This window comes from Apus apus, chromosome Z, assembly GCF_020740795.1.
Source record: "Apus apus isolate bApuApu2 chromosome Z, bApuApu2.pri.cur, whole genome shotgun sequence".
NCBI lineage: Eukaryota > Metazoa > Chordata > Aves > Apodiformes > Apodidae > Apus > Apus apus.
The window spans coordinates 43,516,698-43,534,373 of NC_067312.1; the positions used below are offsets into that span (position 1 = coordinate 43,516,698).

General features: G+C 38.1%; 1 protein-coding gene across 3 annotated transcripts in view; it reads left to right on the forward strand.

The window, feature by feature from the left end:
- Positions 1-10,303, forward strand: part of SPTLC1 (serine palmitoyltransferase long chain base subunit 1) — a 34,235-nt gene extending 23,932 nt beyond the window's left edge. For 2 of the 3 annotated variants that reach the window (XM_051643157.1, XM_051643158.1), the window contains 4 exons: positions 936-990; positions 4,800-4,917; positions 8,309-8,382; positions 8,859-10,303. In XM_051643157.1, coding sequence (XP_051499117.1) covers positions 936-990; positions 4,800-4,917; positions 8,309-8,382; positions 8,859-8,952 — 341 coding nt within the window. In that variant the 3' untranslated portion in view covers positions 8,953-10,303. Of the gene's footprint in view, positions 1-935; positions 991-4,799; positions 4,918-8,308; positions 8,383-8,858 lie in introns of those variants that run through there. The other variant, XM_051643159.1, reaches the window with a different exon arrangement.
- The last annotated feature ends 7,373 nt before the right edge of the window (positions 10,304-17,676 follow it).

Genomic DNA, 17,676 nt, shown 5'->3' on the forward strand with positions numbered 1-17,676 from the left:
AAGGAAGGTTGCAGAGAAACAAAAAGGATTATATTTCTTCAAGACTGAACAGCCCTTTCCTTCCCACTTGCATTACACTTTTTTTCTATCTTCTGCAAGTAAACATCCATGCAAGACTCTCAGGAATTATGATGGTGTAACCACCTGCAGTTTTGGCAGGACCAAGTTTAGGGCATTTGTATAAAGTTGGCAGGCAGGAGCTTCTGCTCTAGGAGTCAGAGAATTGCCCTTTTTGCTAGAAGCTAAGAAAGATTGATTTTGTTGTTGTTTTTCTGTAGGGGTTGGAGGAGGTGAGAGACATATAAGGACAAAATCAGCCAGATCTCTCTGTATTTGTTTTTAAACTTAGATTTTAAACTTAGAATCAACAGATTGGAGAACATCTGCGGAAGGATGAAGAATTTAATTTTTCATAAGTAAATGCAAACTACTGGATAGGCCACACCTATTCCTCAGCAGTTAAACAAAAGCAAGAAAAAGTGAGGAGTAAGTTATGGAACTGTTAATACTAGTGAAGGGTCAACCTTTACTGATGAAAATAACCAAGGTTTGCAGATCCAGGAGCCAAAGTCCCCGCTAAAGAACCTCCACTGATTTACTGAAAGGATCAAGGAGCAGAATCTGCATGGCTGGATATTTTATAGATAAGTTGGACTTGGCATTTCAGTTCCCTTACCAAGTGTTTGTGTCCGCTTTTCCATATGATCATCAACCAAGGCAACTGGAATAAGGAGATAAAAGGAAGCAGTGCATTTGTCAGATCTTAAAAGCTTGTCACTTCCTGATAGAAATGGGAATCAGAAACACGGTGAAGAGTAGTGCAGAGACTTAGTATTTCAATAGATACGTGTATTATAGTTTTCTTTCCAAGTGCTTGTTTAAATCTTTTAAATCTAAGTTGGTTTTTTTTTGCTTTTTTCTTCCTGTATGTATAGACATTTTTCAGATTCTCCGGCATAAATGTGAACGAATTCACAAAGCTTTACAGGGGTAAGTTTTTTTTTCTTTGGGTGGGGGGGGTTTGGCCATTGTTTATTTGACCATGCTTTTATAATGCCAACTTTAAAGAGCTCTCCTTGCCCAAGTCTATTTCTGGTTTTACAGATGCTTAGACTGGGATGTCTATATTCAATTATGTATATATCAAAGGAAGAAAGTAATATTTTCCCAACTGTCTCTGTTATGCTACAAAAAAAAGAGTCCAAGTTTTTAAAATCCTTTTACAGGTATTCAAATGAGAATATACCTTTATGCTAGTGAGGATGTTTGCAAGCCCTTATACAGACTTTAGGAGAGTGTAATAGCTTTCAGTGGTATGAAGTGTTGGTAAACATTTTGAAAAAAATACCTAGGTAAAAACCTTTGGGTTGTAGCTTAGCAGATACACTTCCAGGAAACTCAATGCACCTTGCAATCTCACCTTTGATACAATATTGTTCTTGCATGTGAGACTTTAATGTGATATAGTAATAGAAGTATTCATTGTTCTGAAAGCATATAGAGAACTGTTAGAACTTATCTGAAAAATAAGAATTGTGGCAAAAATTGTTAAAAATGTTAAAAGCCATCATCTTTCCTGCCTAACCATGGCTGTTGCTTGACTCCAGTTCTTTATGATGCTCCAACTATGATAGGGTGGAACTGATTGACAGTTCAGAAGAGAGCACAGAATGGTGTTAGAACTGTACACAAAGATAGTGGGAAAGAATACACACAGCTTTTCTCCCTTTTCCTAATAGAACAAACACACTGAGAGGAAATCTTTATTTTAGCCAAGATGTAACTAACCCATGAAATTTAGGCATGATATAAAGGACAGTGCATGATTAACATTAAAAAAAAAAAGCATCTGGGCTTTATATGGATTATGGTGGGGAAAGAAACCATGGTGTTGTAAACTAGAGGAATGACTGGTGTTCATTCCTATTCTGTCTACAAACCAAGTGCCTGTTTGTAGAAGAAATGGAAGAATTCTTCTGAATCATGCATATTTTCTTACTACTTATGGCAGTTTATAAAGCATAAGAAAATGCAGTAAGAGATTATATGATTAACACAAATGGGGAAATTTATGTATTGTTTTTAAAAATATCTTGGGTTTTAGTAAATAGAAATTAAGAAGCTCTTTGTGAATTTTGTGGGTTTTTAAAAAGCACTGTAGTAGTATGTAGTATGCTTTCGCTAGTTCATTACTGCATATCCTACACCTGGTTGAGAATTTTCCAATAAAGCAGGTTTTCATTGGAGTAAAGCAAATTTCTTTTTAAAGATTTTTCCTTACAGAGAAACTTGACTTATTTTCAATAAGGCCTCATTCTAATTTTCTGTTAGCAAAACTTTTGGCAGTGTTTATGATGTTCAGGGCAGCCCAACTGCACAGTCTGCCCTACTGCAAAGAGCCTGGTCCTGCCACTCATTTCTGCAGCCTAACCTTGTAGCTAGTGTTTGAAAGGCTATGAGGAGGGAGCTCCCCATGGCCTACATCCATACTGGTACATTAATGTCAGGAAGCATTCCTGGGCACTGGATCTTGATCTTTCTACCCCATCGAATTGCTGGAGAGGTATTTGGCATGGATTTGGCTGACGCCAACCAGCACTCTTTGAAAAGACTCCTGAATACAGTTAAAGAGTTGGTGTGAGCTGGGAGCTATTACCAGTAGTCAGTTTGGATGTGGCTACCCTAATGTGGAGACTCGGATTTTAAAAGTATGAATGTGAGTCATTCCATACTTGTTCACCATAAGATCAGAAAACAGTCCAAAGCGTATTTAATTTAGTAATACAGAACTAGCCTTAAAAAGAACATGTTCAGGTGACTGTCTTTGCTCCTTTTTTACTTCAAAATCAGATCTTTCAGATGTCTCTCTTTTTTTGTGTGGAAGTTGCACGTTTTTGTTTGAAAATGTGACTTTCCCATTATTTCTTAGGAAATGAATGCTGATTTCAGGGGAGTTAATGTGCAGGCATTGGATTATCAAAATAGTTGTTGAATCTTAATTTGCCAGAAGCTCAGAAAAACAGTTGATACTTCACATGAAAGCTAAAGTATTGCTGTTGGAATACCTAATTTTAAACTCATGGGTTCCTTCAAATATGAATTACATAGTTCAGTTTGCTACAGCTATGACTGACAGAAAACACTTTAAAATGAGTTTGAAACTTGTAAGCAGCCTGTGAGAGTAAGTGTATAGCAAATACAAAGTGTGTTGTTCAGGCAAAAACTAAATTTAAATGGAAGTGATACAAAGCTTGCTTCCTGCTGATCTTTTATAATTTACTTTTTGGTGGGGGGTAGTTTATTATTATCTGTTTCAATCAAATAATTATGTCTATTTTATAACTGGAAGCTAATACAATGTCTCTCTAAAAAAAACCTAATTGATTTAGTAGCTTGTCTTCATCTCTGTTCCCCAGCAAGTAGTTTTAAATTACAGTGAAACTTGATCTATTTTTTACTGTCATCTCTCTACATTTAGAACATTACTTCTTAGAAGTCATCCTAGGGAATGTAACTAAGAACAGATGTGTTATACAGCTATACTGCCTACTGTCTTCCTACCTTGTAGCTGGATCATGGACTACTTTTAGTTGTCCTTTTTGTTACCAAATGTTCTATCCCAGATCCTTAGATACGTGTGCAGTAGTGAGACAAATACAGTGCGTGTATTTGAGTGTTAAAGAAGCAGCCTGTGTTTGATTAGTTTTTAAGTGCAGGTCAGTGACTCCAGAATGTTTGCATTTTTGTGGCTGAAAAAGAGTATCAATTTGATTGGTCTTTCTGGAACAGACTGTGAATTGAAACAGCATTGTAGAAATAACACGAGATGCTTTCCATGGTAGAGTACAATTTTATTTTTTCAAGGTTATAATTGATTCAGTGTGTTCATAGTGCAAATTCTCTCGTATAGGCTCTAGTTCTGGTGTTTATGGATTTAACATGTCTTCTGCTCTGACTGGGTCTTGGACTTTGTAAATATAGAAAACAGTTGAAAATGACAGTATAAACTTACAATGTGTATGAGGCAAGCTCATCAAAGTCAGGAAATCAAAATCACTGCTGATGGTAGACATGCATTTATGGAACATGTTAATTTTGGAAGCCAGAGGTGTAGCTTGGGTATTGGATACAGTTTTTTTGAAAGAGAATAACTCAGTTCTAAATATGATATGATGCATCGGGACAGTGTCAATCAAATGTCAATAATTTTTCGACAGTCAAATGTCAATCAATCAGTCAAATTCTAGGAACTCAATTAACAGCTGTCCCTATGTACGAATGTGGGAACAATTCTGGTAATATAACTAGTTTTAGAGGCACTTCTGACTGGCAGATGATGTTGCAAAGATGTTCTACAAGAAATAATTTTAAATCAGAAGTCTTGCTTGTTCCTTCTTATCACAAAACTAGGTTAAAATGTTTTAATTTATTTTAAATAAATAGCTATCCATGTTTTTATCAGCAACATACAGGCCTAGTAGTAACATTTCTTGTACATCTTCTTAAGGATGCTTTCAAAATTTCTGAATTGTTAATCATTTTTTCAAGAGGAGTCACTATTGTTACACAAACTTGCTGAAGCTACGTTTAGTAAACGTAGTAAAGTTAGTAGTTTAGTAAAGTTTAGTAAACTTCTTAGGCAAACAATTGACTTGATAAGTTTTGCTCACTTTACCTTTTACAAGCTGAAATGCCACTATGTTTTGTCAGCATCCACCTAGAAAGGGGTAACGTTATCTAGAACTTTAGCACATTTGTTGAAGTAAGATGTGTGTTAAAAGACTTTTTATTTGGTTTAGGATTTCTGGCTTAAAAGTGGTGGGAGAATCTTTTTCTCCAACATTACACCTGCAGTTGGAAGAGAGCTGTGGATCTCGAGCAAACGATGTGAAGTTACTCAAAAGAGTTGTGGATTATGTAAGTGTCCCCATAGAGATTAAAATACATAATTGCTTTTGAATGTGAATAATGGAGTGTGTATATGCAGGGAGGCTTGTTGGGTAGCTTACTGGAATGTCTTGAAGGAATGCTGCAAGAAACTCAGTTTCTTTGCTGACTATAGGGCTAGATTAATGTCCATCTTTGAACTATTTATTGCTGCAGATGCTGAGGTCTGTAGTACTGGTTAAAAATGCATTAGACCTTTTGCTTCAGAAAACCATTGTTACCTGTTATGTAGTTAAAAACTCAAGGTAAATTTGCATATTAAAGTTACTGCTTCAAAAACTTTTCTGATGTTTCTAAGAATAAAGGCTGTCATTTGAACTGATTCCTGATAGTGTGTTATAACCATTTCATTTCTAGCTTTCTATAATTTTGCTTGCTTCAGTCTATGAACTTGTTTTTTGTGTAAAGAATCTCATGATTTGTATGTAGAATTTTTTCCATCTTCAACACACATTGGTTCTTTTTCCTCCCACGTGAAGGATATGACAGTTGACAAGGAGGTTTTATATTTCAGGTTGCAGGTGAACAACACTACATAACAGAAACTCTAGAGTTGATTTCCTTGAAAATCAACTTAGATATGATGTAATAGCCTACTTAATACACCATTTTGTCTGATTACTTGGAGTTGAAAGCTAAAGAAGCTACATCCTAACCTATTTTCATAGAATCATAGAATCATAGAATCCTAGGGATTGGAAGGGACCTCGAAAGATCATCTAGTCCAACCCCCCTGCCAGAGCAGGGTCACCTAGAGTACATCACACAGGAAGGCGTCCAGGCGGGTTTTGAATGTCTCCAGCGAAGGAGACTCCACAACCTCTCTGGGCAGCCTGTTCCAGTGCTCTGTCACTCTTACAGTAAAAAAATTTTTCCTGATATTCCTCTTAAACCTCCTATGCTCCAACTTGTATCCATTACTCCTTGTCCTATCACTGGTCATCACCGAAAAAAGCTTAACTCCATCTTCTTGACACTCACCCTTTACGTATTTGTAAACATTGATGAGGTCCCCCCTCAGTCTCCTTTTCTCCAAACTAAAGAGACCCAGCTCCCTCAGCCTTTCCTCATAAGGGAGATGTTCCACTCCCTTAATCATCCTTGTGGCTCTGCACTGGACTCTTTCAAGCACTTCCCTGTCCTTCTTGAACTGAGGGGCCCAGAACGTGACACAATATTCCAGATGTGGCCTCACCAATGCAGAATAGAGGGGGAGGAGAACCTCTCTTGACCTACTAACCACACCCTTTCTAATACACCCCAGGATGCCATTGGCCTTCTTAGCCACAAGGGCACACTGCTGACTCATGGCCATCCTCCTGTCTACCATGACCCCCAGGTCCCTTTCACCTACACTGCTCTCCAGCAGGTCAGCCCCCAACCTGTACTGGTGCATGGCGTTTTTCTTCCCCAAATGCAAAACTCTACACTTGCTCTTGTTAAACTTCATCAGGTTTTTCCCCGCCCAAGTCTCCAGCCTGTCTAAGTCTCTCTGAATGGCAGCACAGCCTTCTGGTGTGTCAGCCACTCCTCCCAGCTTGGTGTCATCAGCAAACTTGCTGAGGGTACATTCTGTGCCCTCATCCAGGTCGTTGATGAAGATATTGAACAACACCGGTCCCAGTACCGACCCCTGAGGAACTCCACTAGTCACAGGCCTCCAACTAGATTCTGCCCTTGACTGCCCTTGATTCTTGCCCATTGACTACAACTCTCTGACTTCTTCCTTTCAACCAGTTCTTGATCCACCTCACTGCCTGATCATCAAACCCATACTTGATCAACTTATCTACAAGGATGCTGTGGGAGACGGTGTCAAATGCTTTACTGAAATCAAGATAGACCACATCTACCGCTCTACCATCATCTATCCACCTAGTAATTTCCTCATAGAAGGCTATGAGGTTAGTCAAACATGACTTACCCTTGGTAAAACCATGTTGACTGCTCTTGATGACCCCCATCTCCTTGATATGTCTAGAGATAGTGCCAAGGACAAGTTGTTCCATCACCTTTCCAGGGATGGAGGTGAGGCTGACCGGTCTATAGTTACCCGGGTCCTCCTTCTTGCCCTTCTTGTAGACTGGAGTGACATTTGCTATCCTCCAGTCCTCAGGCACCTCTCCAGTTACCCATGACTTACCGAAGATGATGGAGAGTGGACTAGCAATGACCTCCGCCAGCTCCCTCAGCACCCTTGGATGCATTTCATCCGGACCCATCGATTTATGGATCCAGATTATGCAACTGATCCCTAACCCAATCCTCATCTACTAAGTCCTCACCTATCTTGACTACTTCTGGGGTTATATGAATCTGGGGCTCATGGGAAAAGCCTGCAGGAGTAAAGACAGAGGCAAAGAAGGCATTCAGCACCTCTGCCTTCTTCATATCCTCTGTCACCAGGGCACCCACCTCATTCAGCAGTGGGCCTATATTGCCTCTGGTATTAGCTTTGTTGGCTATGTATTTGAAAAAGCCCTTTCTACTATCCTTAACCCGACTTGCAAGGTTAAGTTCCAAGGAGGCCTTAGCTTTCCTAGTTGCCTCCCTACATTCCCTGACAACATTCCTATATTCCTCCCAAGTGACCAGTCCCTCCTTCCATGATCTATAGATTTTCCTCTTCCACTTGAGTTTCCCCAGCAGTTCCTTTTTTAACCACGCTGGTCTCCTAGCTCCCTTACTAGATTTTCTACCCATTGGGACACACTGATGCTGTGCTTGCAAGAAGTGGTCCTTGAATATTGTCCAGCTATCTTGAGCCCCTTTACCTTCTAGCACTCTGTCCCATGGGACTTCCCTTAACAATTGGTTGAGGAGGCCGAAGTTTGCTCTGTAGAAGTCCAGGGTTCTGGTCCTGCTGGAAATTCTGTTCCTCCCATACAGGATCCTGAACTCCACCATCTCATGGTCACTGCAGCCAAGGTTGCCATTGACCACCACTGCTTCAATAAGGCCCTCCTTGTTGGTGAGCACAAGATCCAGCAGCACTCCTCTTCTAGTCGGCTTATCCACCATTTGCATTAAGAAGTTGTCATCAATGCATTGGAGGAACCTCCTAGACTGTGAAAGGCTGGCTGTATAAGTCTTCCAGCAGATATCGGGATAGTTAAAATCTCCCATGAGGACCAAGGACTGTAGTTGTGAGGCTGCTTTCAGCTTTTCAGCCTTTATGTGTATATGCTGTCTTAAAATTAGAGATGATTTTGCACAACTTTCAAAACCTCCATTTGGAAAAGAAGTTAAAATTATCCTGACACCAAACGTATAAAAAGTTAGTTACATGTATTTGATGATCAAAAGGATATGCCATCAGAAGTTCACAGATTGATGACTGCTGTATTTTTGTTATTTGTAGTGCATGAATAGTGGTATTGCATTAACTCAGGCCTGCTATCTGGAGAAAGAAGAAAAATGTCTTCCACCACCCAGGTTAGTAGAAAGTCAGTACTTTAATTAATTTTTATTGGATCTGACTCTCTTCTCATGCAGCAGTGGGTTTTAGATCAGTAGACTGGATTGAATAGGGGATCCTGTAAAAAAAGTGAGAAAGGCTCCATTTTAAGATGTGTTTTCAGTGATTTCATGTGTTTAAGATGTGTTTTCAGTTTACAGGATGCTAATACCCTGAAATAACTGTATCAAAGCTACCTGAATCTCAGTAATCACCATGTTGCCTGTTACCAGGCACATTTCCCTTAGCTGCATATATGCAGAAAAATAGGATAACAGTCATGTTTCTGTGGTGTGCACAGGGGAAAAAATGTAGTCTGACCATTCATTTTAATGATATGTCTTGTTTCTGCTTGCATTTGAAGTAATAATAATTTCCGTAAAGACGGTGATCTAGAGAAGTCTAAAGGCAGGGAGTAAAGTTTACTGTGTATGTTCTGGTTTTCTTTTTCTAGTATACGAGTAGTGGTAACAGTGGAACAAACAGAGCAAGAACTGGACAAAGCTGCATCACTTCTTAAGGAAGCTGCACAGTCTGTATTGAATTAGACTGCTGTTTCGGATTCCTCATTTCCCAAATTATCAGGATAAGTGTTTAATGCTGCATAGTGACTTCACTTCAGATATTCAGATTCTTCTACTGATGGCATTGAAACCTGACTAACAAGATTGTTCCAGAATGGTACAAATGCAGCAAGAATGGTGAATTTTGAAACTGATGAATGACACAGTATACTTGCAATTCAAACTACCACTTAGTAGCATTCTGTAAAAGGGGATATCACTGTTGCGTACAGGACTCTTTCATAAGTTGCATCTTTAAAAATTTTGAATTTATTTCTCCAAACCCTTACATGTTTTGAAACGTGTATTCTGTTTTCCCCAAAACCATATAAATTGTATTGCTTTCTCTGCATAGTCTCAGAATGCAGGAAGTTCAAATAAGTTCCAAGGCATTGTTCCCCCATCCCTCTTCCAAAAAGGTCGGCTATTCTTAATACTGCCAAAAAGAAGAAAATAACATAATGTTGTTCTATATGATGTCATTTATTATTGAGTTATAGGAGGAGCTTGATTTAAATTCTTTCTTGTTTGTATCTTTCTCTAACCATTTTTGTAAGCCAGTTTCTAAGAATGCCTGGCCAGAGACTTCCATTATCTAAATGGTAGATTCCTATTAAATACTACTGCCTTTCTTAATTTCTTATGTAATTATATGCATGCGTAATATTATGGGTGAGGTTTTTCATATTACTAACTGTCAAACATTAAACTGAAATCTCTGGATTGTGAAACTGGTGTAATTCTATTAGAGTATGTTTAGTCAGGATAGCTTTGCACCAGTCTTGAGGAGGAGTCATATGCAACATGAAGAATGAACCAAGGTTTTGAAACAGCAACTAAATACTAACTTGTCCAAACTACTTTGAAGCACTGAAATGGTATATGTTAGGTTTTAATTCTAAACAGCTATACTTTAGAGGGGAAGACTCACAAATAGCTAATCAGCATTTATAAGGCACAGAAACTACTGAAATACAACTCAGTGTATGCACATAAAATCTCCATGTAATTGGATGGTAATATTTGGAAGGTATGCTGTCTGGATTTTCAATAAGCAGAGATGGACATTACACAGATAGACACATTACTCCAAGCAGAGGAAATGTGTAAGGAAGGATGACAGTAAGCTGTAATGTTTTATAAATTAAAACTAAAGGAATCTGTTTCAGTATTTTACTTTAAGAATTCCCACTTAACATTTTTATATTCTGCCTGATCTGTACTCTGGCTTGGTGTGTATTTATGTGCCTTTTTGGTTGCTGCTACAAAGGACTACTGGACTATTTTTGAGAAACGTCATTGTTTAAAATAAAAAGTTAATAATGTTTGACTCAGATTTTTACTTATAATTAGATTTTGTAGCATGATCAGCCATATTTTGTTGAATAATCTGCATCAGATGAGCACAGTCTAAGTTGCCTCCTTCATTTTTTAGTGACTGCACTGGCTTTCAAAACTTACCTGTGTATATTCAGACAAATCAGCTAAAGTTGTGCTGGCACACTTTGGTGATTTTCCTTGACAATTTGGAATAGTCAAATCATTATCAGTGCAATGTAGAGAGACCTTCATCCTAAAGTGAAGGAGTGTTCCTGTTTGAGTAGTGTTTATATATTTCTCTACCGTGAGTAAAAGCCTGTGAGAAACATTCAGAAGAATGAAAATACGGGGATCAAAGTTGATTCCCATTTTACAGTCTGAACCTGAGGTGCAGAACAATCAACCTTCTCAAGGCCCTCAAAGATTGTAAGAAATGAACATTAAAACTTGTCACTATACTTCGAGCTTGTGAGCCATTTTATTTTGATAATTGAAACCTGAATATTCAAGTAAACTCAAGACTTTGATGTATAAGCTGGAAACAAATGAGGTAATTGGATCCCAGTGCAGCGTAATAAGTTATTTCAGTATTCAAGGTAAAGCTATGAAGGTAAGCAAATCACCAAGTAGCATTAAAATACTAGCGTGCAGAATTTCTATTCATTTCTTGCATTTTCTTTTAGGTTGTCTGCAGGTGAAGGGAATTCTTCTGTTGTACTTTGAGAACTAGCAACATCTTCATTTACATGGGTCTGATTTGGTTTTGCCTTTGTTTTTTGCTTTAAAATGAAATGATAATGCCTAAATTGGCAGGAAGCAGAGTGGAATTTCTGGCCCTTTCAAAGCTGTGACCAACTGGTCCTGATAAAACAAAAGTTCAAGTGTGTTCTGAGAGATAGTATGATCTGATTCTTTTAGCAAACATACCCAGCATTAACACATTGGAAAAACCGCATTTGTCCTTTTTTGTTTTTTACAATATTAAGGATAAAAGCATGTAGATCAAACTACAGACCTGATGGTTGATAGCAGTTGAAGTACTATTACAATTTGTGTTTTACTGACAGGTTATATGAATGGTCTCGGTGAAAAAATTAAGACGTTAATGAGATATAGCTGGTGGAGAGAGATATCCCTGGTTTAAGCATGTCTTGCCCCCTTCATTTTGGCTTTTTTGATGAATGTCTCTGACATGGCAAGCAGATGAAGGGAAGGGTGTCTCTGGGCAGAAAAGCTGGTTGAAGACAGCAGGTAATTCTGGTTAAACTTTTTACATTAAAAAATCAGAAGCTTGTTAAGGTCTCCATTCTCTAGGCTGTTACATATAGGAAGAAGCTTATTTAGTTGCTTTGTGATTATCTTTGGACAAAATGGAACTTCCTCATCTGTTTCTTCACATGTGGAAGTGAGGCTGGGTTAATGGTAAATAAATGGAAAGCTATTCTGCAGGATACCGTGAGATGAATCAAAAATGAAAGGGCCTTATCCTGAACTTCAGAGGTTTTATCGAAAATAAATACCTGGATTCTTAATTCAACCAATGTAAGTATTTTGCCCTGCCAGGTATTTGGAACAGGGTTTCAGCTAAGTGGAAGCATCAAGATAATGGTGAATAAAAATAAATGTTTTTGTTGTTTTTTTTTTTAAACTGAAGATTAGTATCTGGTCATTGAGAATGAATGCATTGTAACTTCAATAAGGTGGCCATTTATTGAATTTTCCTGACTAAAGCAATAATCTGTTATATGTGGGAACGGAGATGTACTGGAAAGAATACTTTGCAGGTTTTTTTAGTAGAAGAAACATATCTACATGGTACATATATTTTTTTTTAAAAATGAATTAACTTATTTTCCTTGAGTATTTAAAAATTGTTGGTTTTGTAGGTTCATGGTTTTTATAAAAAAAATCTACAGATACCTTTTCTGTTTTATTGTAGTAATCAATATTTTTGGATAGAAGGTGTACTGCATAAGGAGAGTATTAAGAAGGAGAGGTAAGGATGAATAACTGACTTTTTCACTTTTGAAATATGATCCCAGTCACTGCACAGAATGGTGTACTGTCTCTTCTCTGTCACTCCATCTGGAATTGATTATTTTAAACAGGGTTGCGAGTGTTGGCATTCACTGATCTTTGAAGTTACTACCGCAAAATTGTCCTGCATCTTAAGAAGACTCGAGAAATGTACGTGAGCCATAAATGCTACTTAAACAGGAAAATACCTACAACTAACACAAAGTATTTGTACATTAAATTGCTTCATTGTCATAGTAAAAGAAAATGTCTGATAACATTTCTTATTGTGTTTTTATTTTCCTAGGCAGTTTTCATATCAATAAGATAGTGGATTTATTCTGTCTTGCTGTTAGTGGAGTTTTAAGATTTTAGTTTCCTGTCCAGTGTGTGGTAGTTCATTGCAAAATATGCATCATAAAAGGCACATAGATTAATAAATCAGCCGAGCTGCAGATTGCTGGAGGTATCTATCATGGAAGTACTCTGCTCTACATGACCAATTCCTAATATTGAGGTAGCAGATACTTATAGAAAACTGTTGTTGGTAACTAGACACTGGGCCAGATACAGTTTTGCTGTGACTTAGTGTAGAATTTCTGACATACCAACCAACTCAAGCTCAGATGAAATATACCCCCATTTTGAAAGACCTTTACAAAAGAAAATACTGCAGTGTTGCCTACTATGTTATATGGATAAGATTCCTCTATTTACCCCTGCTGTTAAAGGTGTTACCACCTGGCTTTAGATAACTGCTTTTTCCTACAGGGGATTCATTGTTGACAAAACCCACTAACTATTTGAGTCAGAGCAAAAACTTATGTAGAATTGTAAAGGTGTAATCTACTGGTGAACATATATATATATATGATGCAGGCCAAAAATGGGTACATCTTTGGGCATTACTAAGAGAGAAAAAGATTTGATCAACCCACTTTACTCACCACTTGTCAGACTGTGCTTAGAGTACTGTGTCCAGGTCTGGTATCCACAGTTCAAGAAAGACAAGGACAGGCAAAGGAGGGCCAGGAAGATGACCAAAGGGGCTGGGGAACGTGCACTCTGAGGAAAGAATCCTTCAGGTCTTTCTCCCTGCAGAAGAGAAGTCTCAGGGAGCTTCCTCATCACAGTTAATGATATATCTCATCACAAACCTAGTACTCAAAACACATCTACAAAGAGGGCAGAGGCTCTTCACAAGGAGCCACATAGAGGTGACGAGGGGCAGTAGGTACAAATTGCATGAGGAAGGGTTTCATCTTGACATAATTTTTTTTGCCTTGAGAAGAACAGTCAGTCACGAGAAAATTAGCTCCCCAGGGATGTTGTGGTGTCTGCATCACAGAAGGTTTTTAAGACATGACTGGACAGGGTGCTGTGTAGTAACATGTAGGTTCCTTTTCCCATGAGAAGTTGGACCAGATGATCTTTCCAGGTCTCTTCCCACCTGAGCTGTTCTGTGATTCTGTAGTTCTATGACTGCAACTCAAGACAGGGAATGGCAATCATTTTATACACTTCCACTATTCAAAATTGGGGTTCGTTTTGACCAAGTTCTTTTTTCGTTACCAAATAAGATCACAGGAGATGTTAGGAGGGATGCAAGAGAGAAGATTTAAACTCAGTGCATTACAGTAAGTACATGTTAGACTGATGCTAAAGAGAGAGGATAAAAAAGGTGACCTAGCACTGGCACTTCATGATAATCTGAGAGGTGTTTTTTATTTCCTATAATAATTTTTCAGTAGTTTGAACTTTTTCTCTTCTTTCTCTGTAAAAAGTGAGACCTTATAGTAATGTTCCAGTACTTGAAGGGGGTCTACAAGAAAGCTGGAGAGATACTTTTTACAAAGTCAATAGGACAGGAGTAATGGTTTCAAACTGGAAGAGGGTAGATTTAGATGAGCTATTAGGAAGAAATTATTTAGTGTGGGGATGGTGAGGCACTGGAACAGGTTGTTGAAGGATGCCCCCTCCCTGGAAGTGTTGAAGGCCAGGTTGGATGGGGCTTTGAGCAACCTGGTTTTAGCGGGAGGAGTCCCTGCTGACAGCATAGAGGTTGGAAGTAGATGATCTTTAAGGTTCCTTCCAACCCAAGCCATCCTGTGTTTTTTTTCTCATGTAACAAGAGAATGAAGTGGCTGTTCTGTACAACTGAAGGATCAAGTATAAACTTTTCTGTTTTAACTTAGTCCAGGATCATATTTCAGTTGTGTTTATTGTGTTTTTACTGAGTAAAGTTTTACGTTGATGTAAAGGGTGGGTGTGAACTTTAGTTACAGGTTCTGAACTGACTATAATACCCATTACATTTGTAAGCAGCCTTTAGGTTTAAAAACTGGGAGTATTTAAATGGCCTTTAGAGCAGCTGGTATTACAGCATATTTGATGGTAACAAAATTCCTATTCATGACTGTTGAGATAGAATATGGTATTGCTGAAAGAGTATAGATCTAATTTTAATCCATCCTTAGGTTTCCATGGTCAAACTACACACAAAGAATAGGAACAGTAATCAGCCTTTGCAATAATAAATTTCTTGACTTTGTTATGGATAAAAGAACTATGTGGAAGAAGTTAGCTATAGCTATGATCATATGCAGATTGTTTTACGGTAATGTGCTAATTTGCTAATAAGCAAATTTTAAATATTTGAATTGCTAGTACCTAATTTACTATCTTGAGAATGAAAAAATTTAAAATGTTTAAAGATTTAAAAGATCAGAACTTTTTAATAAGTTGCTCTCTTGTTTCTTGAAGCCTTTTTTATTTCCTGAACCTTTGTTTTCTTGTAATCTTCCTGTTTTTTTCAGGAAGTGGCTTGAGCAGTGAAAGTGTTTGATATATTGATATATAAAACAAGTAGACCTTGTTTTAGTGATTATGTCTACATTTCCTCCCACTGGTGGGAGGCAGAGGATGTGCAGAAAGTTGCATTAAATTGGAAGTTTAGTATGATGATACAAGTGAATTTGATTTATTAGGTGATTATTCCACTGAAAGTGTAATGACTGAGTTTCAGTCTCATTCCAGTGCCTTGGTGCATAGTGCTGATGAATGCTGTGCAATTTACAATACATGCATATTTGAGGTTTGAAGCATGAGTTGAAATCTGTAGAAATGCGTAATGACTCAAGTGTCAATTTTTACCTCTAAGTACACAAGGCCAGTTTTTTTCCATTTTGGTAACATTTACTATTGGGAACCATAGAATTAAGTGTGGGTATGGTATCACAGGTGCAGTATCCTATATACTGGAGTTACAGTTCATAAGAGGAAACATTTTTCAAATGCTATGAGGCGAAGACAGCAAGATAGTGATGTTTTTTACAAAGGTGCAATTTAGTAGTCTTAGAAGGGGCCCTCAGTTTGAACAAGAAGCAAAGTGCTTATTAAGTGCTGGCTAAGAGTAATTATGTGCAAGAGTGTGAAGTCCTGCATTGGAGCTGCAATGGAGAAAGTGGACAGCGTTTATCCTAGGTATCATAAGTAATGGAGACTAGGTTACAGATGTTATCACCATAATTGTTGCTCGCCCATTGTGGTCCACCTAAGTCCAGAGAGCAGTGATGCGCACTGAATGGTAAGCTTAGTTCTGAATACTGGAAATTGTTGCATATCAGAAGCCCCATTTGCAAGAAAAAGGAATTACAATGACTCACCTCACAGCAAAATTAGATGCAACTGCAAAATCATATACAAACTAGCAGCTGAATGAAACCTGGGATAAGTTTAGTATGTGGTAACAAGGGAATGTATTATGTATCTACACATACTTCTATAAATACACGTTGGGCTGAGCAAAGAGCTGAAAAGAGCCAGGTGAAAAAAAAACCAAACCTTTAAACAGTTTGAGCAGAACTATGACAATTTTTGTCTACTTCAACCCTTAAAATAAAAAAAAGTCCAGCATATGTGTACTCCTTTCTCCACAGACATTCTTTGTGCAGCTAGCAGGGCAGAAGAAAGATGGAGTAAGCTAACTCATGGGTGAAGGAGTTCTTGTTGTCATAGGTGGAAAAATTGTAGCCTTTGGGATGGTTTACTGTAGAACTGTTGTTGGGCAGTTGTGCATGAAACTTGCCCGATGCCCAATCTGTTTAGTATTTGAGTGTCTTGTTTGGTGATGGTCTAGCACAGCCCTTTATTTGCAGAAAATTAAAGTAACCTCAGAAGTCTCTTAGACTGCAAGTACTCACCTCTGTGGTTTTTTTTCATTATCCTTTAAGGTAGTATTGGTGGGTTTGAGGAGACTAGTGGAGGAAGAGCATCATCTCACTGTGGAAGCAGACTGTTGACTGCTGCTGTGTCTGTTCACTAGAACATAGCCCAGAAGGCCACTGATTACTCCTGCTCTTTTACTCTTCACAGATACCACAGTATTGCTTTTGCCAGGCATTAATGGCAAAGAGAATTTTTAAACATCTATGTTACAGATGACATTGGAACAGCAACCTCTAGATCAACGGATAACTTAAAGTGCTCCTGTGTTTACCCAAAGAACCTAGAGGTGAAAGGGCATTCATTTTCAGGTTTTCTTGGAAAATTCAGGTGTGGGTCCTGTCTTCTCATTATCACTTTTCCTGTGAAAGTATCCACTGCCTTGACATTATGAAATTGTCCTGGTTTGAGCCAGGATGAGTCAAATTTTCTTTTAGCTGATTTTTATTTCTTTCAGTGAACTCTCTTTTAAGGAGCACACTTGCTAAAATTAACAGCAAGTTTTCCAGCTAGTGAACTGATAATGCTCGAATGTTTATAGTTACTGCTGAGAGACCAAGGACACTTTGCTCTGCTTGTTGAATCTGCTGCTTCAGACACTAAAGGAGCACAAGAGTCGTATCTGCAGCCCTTCTGTAGGGAGGAGGGGACTAGACAGATGGCAAAATTGGCCAAATTACTCTATCCCATATATACATAACTCATATAAGTTCAGGGATCAAGGGATGAAGTCAAGCCTTTCTTTTTCCCTTCTTTTACATCCACAGCCAGCATCCAGGGAGGACTCCATCTATCTATCTGTCTGTCTGTCTGTCTATCTATCTATCTATCTATCTATCTATCTATCTATCTATCTATCTATCTATCTATCTTGTCTATCTCCTTTGATCCCTAGGCCTGTGTGTATCCCTGTATCTCTGCCCTCAGCTCCTGTCTACTTTGCTATTATCTTCAGAAGTGGTTTGGGATTTTTTCAGAATTGCCCCAGCTCAGAGGAGTGCAACTGGGAGTTGCTGGGGGTGAGAAAAGGCAACAGGGGTTTTGTACATTCCTCCACATATTTGTATATATTTGTACATATTTTCTTTTATCATTAGTATTTCATTAAAGCTGTCTAGTTTAGTTTTAAATCTGGAAGTCTCCCTCCTT